Source organism: Amblyomma mixtum, chromosome 9 (assembly GCF_055824585.1).
Source record: "Amblyomma mixtum isolate Tamu chromosome 9, ASM5582458v1, whole genome shotgun sequence".
NCBI classification, from domain to species: domain Eukaryota; kingdom Metazoa; phylum Arthropoda; class Arachnida; order Ixodida; family Ixodidae; genus Amblyomma; species Amblyomma mixtum.
The window spans coordinates 23,813,085-23,825,150 of record NC_143020.1 but is presented as its reverse complement, the minus strand read 5'-3'; the positions used below and the strand labels follow the sequence as shown (position 1 = coordinate 23,825,150).

The window sequence follows — 12,066 nt, the reverse complement described above, 5'->3', positions numbered from 1 at the left end:
TCAAAGCACGCCGCGTTTCGGCGGTACAATTCGCGCGCACATGCATGCGCTCACAAACTGCATGTGAAAATGCATACATCAATACCACGATGTTTTCACATACAAAACTCAATGCAATGTTCATAATCCCCATAAAAACACGCTGCGTTTGGGCAGTGCATTAACACAACATTGCATACAGTAGGCACACAAGTATGTGGCACACTTTCGCCTATACTCCCAATTTCGTCTTACTGGGTTCAGGCCGAACAGGCTGGCCCTGTTCTAGAATTGGGGAGCACTCCTGGCTCTCCTTCCTACGCGACTCTTTCGCTCTGTCAATGTCTGCCTCTTGGCTTTCTGCCCTGGGAAATTCTTTCATATCCCAAGCATACAAAAAGTTTTCGGGGCGGCATGCACATGCGAACAAGACAATCGACATGTTCCAAGGCACTTGCATCATAACGCAGAGGCTCACGATAAGAACCGGTGTGAACACACTCCTGGTCTCCTTCCTGAATTCGACAGTGCGGCAGGAAAACAGCCGAAGCAAGGTGCCGAACAGCACTAGAATCGTTTCTAAAGCCTGCGTTACGCTGAGCTTAGCAGAAATTCTAGACTCGTTGTTTCCACGTGTCCTTCTTTGGCTTTTCCTTCCTTCCTTCGGCATTCGTGCTCCGCTGCGGCCACTTGCTGGCTTATCCTCCAGCTTCTCGTAGCTGTTTGCTTTGTTTCCGCATGTTTCTTGCGAAGAAGGCTTCTCTTGCGCGGAACGTTCCTGCGCTACATTGTGCCGTTCTTCCTTCTTGGGTGATTCTTTCATTTCTTCCTTTCTTGCGCTAGCTCGCTCGCGCTTCCTTCGCCGCCTTTTTCCCTGTCGATCGCTGCGACGCTCTGGCGTGCAGAATTCCGATTTTTCGCCCTCGCGGCGACCGTCTGGGTCCTTGGGAAATTTTGCCCCCTTGATGTTACCCAATATAAGGTCGTATATGGGGTGTTCCATGCAAAGTGCAGTAAGTTTTCCGCTGTAGTACGGAGTCTGCACCTGCACTCTAGCTACTGGTAAGCGCTTAAAGGATCCGTCTACTAGCCGCACAAGGCTCTTCGTTCCAGTGAGATCCTTATCTCGCACCAAGCCTCGCTTTATGATGACCGCGCTGCTTCCTGTGTCTCGCAGCACTGAAATTCTTCGCGGCCCTACTTTCCCTTCCGAGACAGGCATCCTGTGCATACCGGCTTCGGGTCGCGCGTTCACTACCGCGTTCACAACCGGCACCTTCTTGCCGTTTTTCAGCTCGACAAAGCCGTTTTCGTCTTCTTCCTCCAGGTGATCACCTGAGGAGGCTCGCACGCACGATACCTGGGGAACGGACTTGCCCGGGTTGGAACAAGCCGCGGCTTTGTGCCCCTTCTGGCCGCACTTAAAACAAGCTGCAAGGTTACTGTTCGTGGCGCTCTTGCGGCAGATAGATGCGTAGTGGCCTGTCTTGTTGCACAGGTAGCACTTCGGTGGAGGCTTTGGGCTGGATCGAGTATCGCGGCTGTCGGATTTCTGAGCGCTTTCTGAATTTGCATTCTTAATTTTGGTCAGATTCGTTCCCCCTTGGGCTTCAAGAAATTGGTCGGCAAGTTCTAGCATTTCGGAGAGGGTCTTGGCCCTTCTCTCCTTGAGGTATAGCGCCAAGTTCGGGTGACAACTGCTCAGGAATTGTTCCTTGATCAGCAGCTCGCGGAGTGCACTATATTCCTGTGCGATTTCCGACAGTTCCGTCCACCTATCAAAATAGTGGCTTAATCGCGCCACATATTGGGTTGCCGTTTCTCCGTCTGTGGGCTTTCCTGTCCGGAATTTGTCCCGAAATCCCTCGGTGGTGAGTCGGAATCTTTTAAGCAAAGCGGCTTTCACCTTGCCATAACTTGCTGCGTCTTCAGGAGACAGTCGCCCGAATACACCTAGTGCTTCGCCACTCAGACACGTGCTTAGAACGGTGGCGCGCTCACTGTCTGACCAATTCTGGCTCACTGCGATCCCTTCGAATCGCTTAAGGAACGCGTCGAGATCGTCCCTTCTTTCATCAAATTTTGGAAGCAACCTACTGGCATCTATACGCAAGCTGCTACCTTCCTCTCTAGTGCTCTGAACTACAGCTGACTGATTCGCATCACGTTGCAGTTCCAGTTTCGCGGCAAGCAGCTTCATTTCGCGTTCAAATTCTCTTTCTTTTTCTTTCTCGGCTTCTTCTCGGGCCTTCTGCCTTTCCTTTTCAATTCTCTCTCTCTCTTTTTCGGCTTCTTCCCGAGCCCTCTGCCTTTCCTTTTCAATTCTCTCTCTCTCTTTTTCGGCTTCTTCCCGAGCCCTCTCTCTTTCTTTTTCGGCTTCTTCCCGAGCCCTCTGCCTTTCCTGGTCCACCCATTTACGCAGTAGAGCTCCGGACAACCCCATCTGGGTGCCGACCTCTACAAGCTCCTTTAAATTCATATTTGGAGACCGAACTCTATACTCAAGGCAACGAATACCTCTCCACGGTGAACCTCACTAACCGCTTCGGCGCGGCACCTCACAATATCGCTCTGCTGCTAACACTCGTTTACGATTCGTAAACTCCTTCCGACTCTTTCTCCGTTCTCTGTGCTTACAAACACCAAACGTCCTGTCGTGGACGCCAGAATATATTGTCACCCAGACTTCGCGCACTTTTAGTGGGAAGCTCCCAGACACCCTTAGAGCGTGTGGGGGTAGCGGTCTCGGACTCGAAGGAGATGCCCTCGGCTCAGCGTGGCCAACTCAGCGGAGACCAGCTACCAAGTGACAAGAGGTTTTTGGGCGTTCGGTGCCCAGCTTTCGCTGGTCGCAAGCCAGAGAATGGGTCGGAGCGAAAGGTTCACAAAACAAAACAAAGTTTATATAGCAACGAGACGATACAGAGGATTACACAATCACTAGTTCAGACACATACAAAGTGATTAATTGAACAAGGCAACACGTGCAAAGTTAAACTAGAGAGAATGCAATACAGAGGCAATATTGCACCTAAAGTGCACTAACACAAGAGAGAGAGGTAAACAAACAAAACACAATTTGTTCACCGGGCACTGCGGCAGTCCGACGACCAGAGTGCCATGACGATGCCGTCCCGCAGACTGGCGACCGTTGCCTCGTTGGTCCGATGCTGGCCGAGTGGTGTTTTCCCGGGAGTCGAACGGGCGCGCTTCGATGAAGCTTAAACGGCGGTCCGGACTGACTGATAGCGGTGAACGTCCTTCTTTATAGGCTCGCTCTCCCGTCTGTTTGTTGTTCGCGCCCGAGTAGGCGCGCACATACACGCAGCATTGGCAGTGCTGTCTCCCTTTCCTCTTCTCACCGGCCGCGCGTCCCCATTGGTCAGAGGTCGCGGGTCGCATCTCGAAGTTTCGAGCGTGTTCTTGAGTGGCGCCGACGCCGACGGGCGAGGGGGACGTGTCTTAGTGCACGCAAGGCTACGCCCTTTCCCCCCGTCAGCTGTAGAACCGACTCGTCTGTTCCAGAGAATTCGGCGTGGATGACTATTCCTTCGGCGCACGCCATGGCGGTGGAGAGAGAGGCACGCGCTCGGCGGGGCTTTCTCTCTCTCCCGTTGGGCTCGCGCCGGCTAGACGCCGTGCGCGCGGCGGTTTTTCTTTGTTTGTTTCTAAAATGCGCCGAATTTTGTGACACCTGCTATCGCGGCCCTTCGAACGCAGAGCGTGTCCGCGAAAGAATACGTTGAAGGTGTGCGAATGCGCCTGCTCTGTAACTGGCGAAGCTGGTTCATTGGTATCTCTTGATTAGCGTTGGTAGTGATGCGCTTCTCCCAAAACAAAAATGCTTCGCCCCTTTTCTACTTTGCGCGTGAAGTGAAGGTTGCAGGAGTTTAAGAAACTGACGCTGTGTTCAGTCTGCAGCGAAGCGTATTTCAGAGAGTGTGGCTTGCTGCGAGACTGGCGCCTGTATCTCCATGCATGGCGAGCAGTAGCCATGCTCCTCCTTAGTGTGGTCGAGCTCAGCGGTGACCACCTGGAAGAGTACCCTGCATCGCATCGCTCGCATGTCAAACAAGTACGGCGGTGCAAGGCAGGAGGCCTGTCAGACGATGGCTCATGAGGGTAGCAGTTGGCAAGATTCTCTACGGCGTCCCCGCGTACCAACTGACCACGAAAATCCACGGAGACCTAGCCCGGCTGCACAGGGCCACGTTACGCATCATAAGAGGTCTACCACGACATACGCGCATCATGGCTCTAGAGGAACCAGTGCCTCTTCTTCCTATACAAAAAAGCATTGAGGAAACTGTAACTCGGCACGAAACAAGCCGAACTTGCACGGAAAAAGGACGCGCTTTGGAACGCTGGGACGCCGACTCTCTGCGCCAGTTGATTATGGAGGCCGGCCGGCTCGACTATGGCTTCGTACTCACCTCGGCCGCTACGATCAACGGCTTCACCCAGAGCACAAACGGCGGCCCGGCCGCACTTAGCTCGGCTCACGGCTGCTGGTGGAGAACGAGATGAGGATGACATATACTTAGATGCATCCCTGAAAGACTGTGCCATATCAATGGCATGGCGCAGCCATGAGAACCTCAATTTCAACGGCTGCCGTACTATTCGTGCACCCGATGGGTGCATAAAGGAAGGGGCTCTGCTCGCTATATACGGCGCTCTACTCCAGGTGGAAAACGTTCCCGTCGGCAATCAGCTGCTACAAACTTACATGTCGCGCAATATCCGAATACTCTGTGATTCACATGAAGCTGTACGCGAGCTCCACAAACCATTCACGACTCACACATTTGCACAGCAGATTACTTCTATAATCAGAACCCACTCAACACGCAACGTGCGCATCCGCCTCGCGTGGATCGCTGGACACACGGGCGATGACGACGGGAACCAGTCCAATCACAACGCGGCTCGGGAGAGTATCTCATTTCTTCCTCCGCTGGCATACCCCGCCGTTACCGACGACACTGCTGATATCTCCAACAACTTGGCTGTACTAACCTGCAGACTATACCATGCCAAACAGAGGAGGCCTGCACGACTTACGGCCGTTACACAACCGGGTTACCTTGCTACCTCAGCTGCTCTCACAGGGCACGAGCAGATAATAATAATAATAACTTGTTTATTTCCATCAGTGATGGGGGAGACTGCGGATAAAAGCCGCTTGACAAGCAAACGACTTCACTGAAGCCCGCAGCCTCCCTGCAATGCAGGCAACGGTAGAACAACAACAACAAAAAAACTTGCAGAATGCATAACACTCAAAATTAATGCACGTACACTTCATAGTCATAGAATGTAAACATAAAAAAGGCAAGATAACTCTTTTAGTTGTTACCGTAAGCAAGGATTGCTAATTAAATGTTTGCGCAGGGTTCGTACAGAAATTGTATGTAAATCTATACCGGAATTGTGGAATGGGTGTAAAAGTGTGGGCAGTGTGTATGACACTTTTTGCGTAGAAATAATGTGTAACACGCGCATTATGTTCCCTTTCGAAAATAGCTCTGAAGTATGGAAATTATGCGGTACAATAAAAAGTGCTCGAACATTTTTTTTTTTTGCAGTATATGTATTCTTTCCAGATTTGTACGTGTCGTGGTACCCCGCACCAATACACAATAATACAAAGATGAAAAAAACGAGAGTATTGTAGGCAAGAAGCTTTATATTGAAAGGTAATATAGCTCTGTGTCGCGCCGTCATACCAACAACACGAGGTAGCTCCCCTGAAACAGATTAAATATGCGCATCCCAGCATGTTCTGTGTGATGATAACTGCAAGTATTTTAACGCTTCTCTCTATTTCGATTTTTTCGCTCTATAAAGAAGGGTAATGAGACTGCTGTCTCATCGCCGATGCCGCCTGCACGCCAAACATCATCAGTAAAAAGCTTACGGGCCCTCGCTGGCATCAATGGGACAATGTAGACGTGATGAAGTACCGGTACTGTGGCTGTATGTGTCATGTTTACCTGTACAACCTAGTTTGGCATTGTTCAGAATTCCGCAAGCGATGCGACGACCTCGTCGCCAAGCATGGCTTTCCCACCGATGACGAGGAATTTCGTGCATTGACCAAAGCCGGAGCGAACGGCATGTGGGAAAATATTGGTACATATGCTAACACAAGTGGCCTCTACAAAGCAGCTTAAAGCGTCACTAGGCCGCCCATGTCGTCCTTTCATTTATCAATGGACCCCTACCTTACCCTTCCTTAACAACCCACTTCCCCAACAAATTGACTTGCGCCTCCTTTTCTAAAAAAAATCCTCATTCATTCATTTATTTACTTTATGTGAAACGGTATAGCATACCTGTTCACAGTGCAGTGAAAACGCCGGCAATAATTTGACACAGAGAAAAAAATACAAAAAGACCTATGCGCCAGTTTGTCCTAAAATCTATAACAAGACGATCGATGTTAATAGAAGTGAATGGGCATTACCATTGCTGGAGAAAATGTCACAGCCGACGCAGTGGCTCACTGCTTAAGGCGGGCTGCTGACCCGAAAGACGCGGGTTCAATGCAGGCCGGGGCGGTCGAGTTTCGATGGAGGCTACATTGTAGAGGCCCCTGTACTTTGCGCTGACAGTGCACGTTAAAGAACCCCAGATGATCGAAATTTCTGTACCCCTTTACCACGGCGTCCCTCTTAGGCTGAGTCGCTTTGGGACGTTAAACCGCGCTAATCGAGAAGAGAGATTACTAAGTCTGGGCCTCCACAACACGATCGGGGAACTGGTGGAGGCCCACCGACAGGCTCAATACATCAGGCTCACACAAAACTCCGCAGGTCGGTATATCCTGGACTCGCTCGGAATCAGAATACCGGCCAACGACCCAACCCTCTTGGCCATCCCACGACCCTTTCACCAGGAGCTCCTCATCCGACCGCTCTCGACAAATATGCACCCGTCCCACCATGAGCTGCGCCGCAGAACCCGTGCGTAGGCACTCCATCGAGCGTACAGCTGTTATCCGGACGCCGTATGGGTGGACGCTGCCTGCATGGGTGATGAAGCGACAGAACGTGTGGTGGACTCCTCGTTATCCGCCCTCCTACCGCTACCTCTCCCTCCAGACACCTCCTCGGAGGCTGCAGAGGAAGCCGCCATTGCACTTGCTATCACCCGCACTGAAGCCCAGTACATTTTATGTGACTCTAAAACTGCGATTCTATATTTTGCTGTAGGCCGACTCCATGTCTTTGCTTTCGGCGTACTGGACTCGCCGGATGCACCCCCCCCCCCCCGCCTTGTGGAGCTGATATGGGTGCCTCGGCGCTCCGGAACTTCCGGAAACGAGGCCGCCAACCTTTTAGCCCGAGGTTCCTTAAACCGCGCTCAGGTGGTCTCGGATCAGGGATTCACAAAGGAGCGCATGCACTCATTCAGCGACCTGAACCACGCCTACAGAGCTTCACGCCAGCCCTACCCCCCGCCTCACTCCTCCCTAGATAACAAACAAGCAACACTCTGGCGCAGACTACAGTCACACTCTCTCCCCTGACCCCTTATTCTAGCCCACTATCATCCCTCCTTCCCCACTCCCCCACCCTAAGCCCAGAACCCTTCGCCTCTTCCCTTCACATCCTTCCCCTCTGTCCGGCGGACCCTCCCCCCAGGACCTAGAGAACCTGAAGACCTGGGAGGATTGGGAGACCTTGCTGCGCTCGGAGTACCCGGCCGTGCCGACCATCGCCACCGGCCGGGCTGCCAGTGTCATGGACCTTAGTGCAGGGGGGTGGTGCGGAGACCCTGGGGCGTGCCCCGAATTCCTCTTGAGATAAAGTTTTCCTCGTGCGGTGTCCCTGGGGCGCGCCACGAATGCCTGTGTAAATAAAGTTTTCTCTCTCTCTCTCTCCTCTCCAAGGAAAAAAAGTTCCGACAGGAAACTGACCAGCTCCTTTCAAGGCGGCCGCCAGCCACCGCCGCGCAAACCAAGACGACCCGCAACAAGTAACAGGCGAATAACACGTCTTGAAGAGAAGTTTATTGCACTCATTATTCATACAAAGGGACCATAGTCCCTCACAAAGACAAAAACAACAAGGCAGCGACTAGTGTCGCTCGCTACAAACAAGCCATGAAACAAGAACACGACGCCGACTGCTGTCGCCGTTCACACAAAATCATTCACAGCACAGAATGTTCAAAGGGTCCATAATGTCCAGGCATAGCGGGGGGAAGCACGCTCACTAAATACGATGAACGCGCACCGACGCCGCGCACCACACACTCAATAGGTGAGGTGCGTTTCCGCCGTCAACGCAAAGAGTCATGGGAAAATCGTCTGCTAGCTACTTCCGGTTCCAAATTGCTCAGCTGATTGCATGCATCGCCCTATTCACCGCGTAAGTTGACATCGTTTATGCGATAAATAACTCTTGATACTAGTCACTGATTGCGCTGAAGCATCGAAAGAGAAGCCCGTACTACGTATCTGCATGATCTGAGCGCAGAAATGGACAATCTAGAGAGGTAAGAGTATTTTTTCATGGTTGATATATGCCGGCCGCCGTAGTCCACGTCTGTTGTGCATATGCGCTGAGGGTGATTTCGTGTGCGTTTCGACATGTTTAGCGCATAAGTCATTATACAGCCGTTTTTTGCCGCACTTTGGTAAACTGCAATCTGTGCAGCTGATTAGACGATGCTCGTATTTTCCTGACAGCGTGTAGAGCCGCCAGTGTGCTAGCAGACGACCCATATATGCCACTGCGCGCGGCGCGCGTCTCAGCACATCGCATGGTGCAGTAATAAATCGCCTTGTCGCCTTTTTGTTATTCGAGATGAAGTGCAGGTGGCATTTCATGTGAGAACACGCAAGAACACGCCGCAAAGGAGAGTAGAGGCGTTAGATTATATATGCCACGCTGTGTTGTACGGAGCTGCGTGAATAAAATGAAATGGCTTGCCCGCGTGTTGTGGAGCAGAAATATTTTATCGAGTACTTACTGCTTTCAGTGATCCGTTGGAAATACGTTGCATGAAGTCAAGGTCACCACGTTACTTACTTCAATCGCATGTGGGATTAGCCCTGCGCTGCGCAACGTACCATATTAGAGCGAAAAGTGCGTTAGCTACCAGGCTCCTTTCGTCACCCTAAAATCACAACTGCGGCAGGCTACAAGGCGAACCAACTTAAGACTGCTCATGAGGCGAAGTTGAATTTCTCTTTCGATGCTTCAGTGCAATCAGTGACTAGTACCAAGAGTTATTTATCGCATAAACGATGTCAACTTGCGCGGTGAATAGGGCGATGCATGCAATCAGTTGAGCAATTTGGAACCGGAAGTAGCTAGCAGACGATTTTCCCATGACTCTTTGCGTTGACGGCGGAAACGCACCTCACCTATACGGCAGGAGCCGCACCGTCACGCGGCCCCCGCTGGCGGCGATGATGATGATGATGAAAAGCCTTTATTTAATAAAAGAGGTGAGGCTTTCTTAAAGAGCCCCGCAATGGGTGGAGTCCCTATTCCGGGACCCCATTGGTCGAAGCCGCCAGCTTAGCCCTCTTGACCAAAGCCTTTTGGGCCTGAAGGTCCGAGCAGCCAAGCAGGGCCGCCTCCCATTCCTCTCTGGTAGGGTTGGGGTGGGGGGAGAGAGCTGAGTTGCGCTGGCAAGCCCAAACCATGTGGTAGGTGTCAGCCACCTCGCCACAGTGTTTGCACCTGCCAGTGAACGCGGGATCGAAATGTTTTAATACTGCCGGGCACAGCATTGTATTAGTAAATAGTCTAAGTAGAACGCATTCGTTTGCTTTCCCCAGTCCCTTTGCAGGGGCTGGGTACACGCGGTGCCTATCCTTATAATAAGATGTTATGTCTTTGAACGAGAGTAAAGAGCCACCTTCAGGTTTCAGGTGCTCAGGAGCCAATGGGAACGCCCGGTGAATGAGTGCTCGGGCCGCCGCGTCTGTAGCTTCGTTTCCTGCTAGGCCCTGATGGCCCGGAGTCCAAACTATGCAGCGGGGAGTAGGATCGGTGTCTCGGCTGCAGTTCCTTAATATTCGTTCAGCTAGTGGAGTTATCCAGCCAGTCTCATAATTTTTACACGCCGAACGCGAATCAGTTATGATGTGTTTTGATTTGGTATCAGAAGCAGCTAGGGGGATAGCAACCTCTTCAGCTTGTGTTGTGCCTGGGGCTTGAAAGGACAGACCATCCACCTGTATTTCTTGATGTATGACCGCGGCAGTGTACCACCCCCCGTGGGTCGGCCCGGCTACATCTACGTAGTAGACACCTTGCTTGTTGCCATAGTGGCGCGCTAAGGCTTCCGCCCTAGCCTGGCGACGACCACTATGGTCTTCCTTATCCATCTTAGTGGGGAGGGGTCGAACTCTGACGGCGCGTCTCCAGAGTTCGGGCACTCGGACCCGCTCCTGAATGTGGAAATCGTGTTGGATGTGAAGCCGGGCTAGCAAGTCCCGGCCCGACTTCGTTTGGGCTAGCCTCGTGTATTGATTTGTGAGATGGGCTTCCTTGAGCTCCTGAAAGGTGTTCACCACTCCCAATGCAAGAAGTCTCGCATTGGAGGTGGAGACAGGAAGGTCAAGTGCCCTCTTCATCATTTTACGGAGTATTACCTCAACTTTGTCTTCGTCGTGCTTCCGCAAGTGTAGATAAGGGACCGAATCGAGAATTCGGCTGATAACGAAAGCATGGGCCAGCCGAACTGCATGAAGCGGGTGCTCCACCGCCGCAGGAACTCGTCTTCTGGGAGGGTCACATGATCTTAACACGCCTGTTGAAACAGGCGCGCCCGAACCCTCTGAAGCATGAGGAACATGGCGCGTTGAGGTCGGCCCTGCAAGGAAGCGACGCCTCTCTGGCGCCACAAAACAAAGGCCCCGACGCACAGCAAGAGCCGCAGAAATGCGTCCCGGCCTGGTGTGCGAGTCGAGGCTAACAAAAAACATGCGCGACATCAGCCGCCAAAAAGTACGCGCTACGACGCACTCAAAAAGCGCGTGTTCGAGGGTCTCTGTCGCTCCGCACTGGGGACACCGAGAAGAAGCGATGCCCCACGCGGCGATGCGGACCCCCGTTGGGAGGACTCTCCAGCCTCGCAGCCAGCCGAAGTCGCGGACGTCTCGTGGTATCCAGTGCGACGTCAGGTCTCGCCACCGTACCCGCCTGCTCCGCTCTAGCTGTTCAGGTGTAGCCTCCTGGATGGCAAGGAGCCCGCAAACGCGGGAGGCCTGCGTCTGAGAGACGTCGACCTCGGGCAGGGTGGCGGTGAGAGACTCGGCCGTCCGACAGACATACCGGAAGAACGCCGGCTGCTGTTCGGCTGAAGGACCTACGAGTTCACCAAAAAAGAGGCGCCGCGAAGTCCCGAGAAGGTAGGCAAGGAGCCCTCTTCCCGGGTAGTCGGTGTCGTTGACCAGGTCGCGGACGCCTCGAACAGCAAGTACGCAGCACATTGTGGGCAGGTTGGGCAGGTTGAACCCGCCCATGCGCGTGGGAAGACGGAGGAGCGCGCGAGCGACGGTCTCCGTTTTTCCCGCCCAGAGAAAACTGCCACAGAGAGTGGCCAAGCGGCGCGTAAAGGTGCGCGGCGGACAAGCGACGCGCGCTATATAATAGAGCGGCGCGCACACCGATGACCTGAAGATAAACGCGCGTTCCGACAGCGACAGGCGGAAACGCGCTGCTACTGTCAGGCGTCGCTCAGCGGTCGCTCTCAACTCGGTCCACGAGTCGCGGGCTACCTTCCCCGCACCTTACAAGCCGGGACCCACTCCACCTCGCCCAGCAGGTCCGACGCGAAGGCCCCAAAACGAAGGGCCTTGCTCTTGCCCCTGTTGAGGAGGGCGCCGGACAGCTCGCTGTAACTGGAAAAAAGCCGTAGAAACGCTACGAAGCTGTCCGCGTCCCTCAGAAACAAGGACACGTCGTCAGCGTATGCTGACACCTTCACCTGGCCCTGGCCAGGCAAAGGGAAACCGCGAATCGACGGAGACTCTGCTACGCGACGCAAGAACGGGTCTAAACATAACACGAAGAGCATTGGTGACAGGGGACAAACCTGGCGAATACCGCGCTCTATCCC

The 12,066-nt window shown here is 53.0% G+C and overlaps 1 protein-coding gene across 1 annotated transcript; it reads right to left on the bottom strand.

The window, feature by feature from the left end:
- Nucleotides 1-211: 211 nt before the first annotated feature.
- Nucleotides 212-2,209, bottom strand: LOC149328514 (uncharacterized). Its single transcript, XM_089559007.1, has one exon. The coding sequence runs from the start codon at nucleotides 2,177-2,179 to the stop codon at nucleotides 212-214; it is 1,968 nt and encodes a 655-aa protein (XP_089415133.1). The 5' UTR covers nucleotides 2,180-2,209.
- Nucleotides 2,210-12,066: the final 9,857 nt, after the last annotated feature.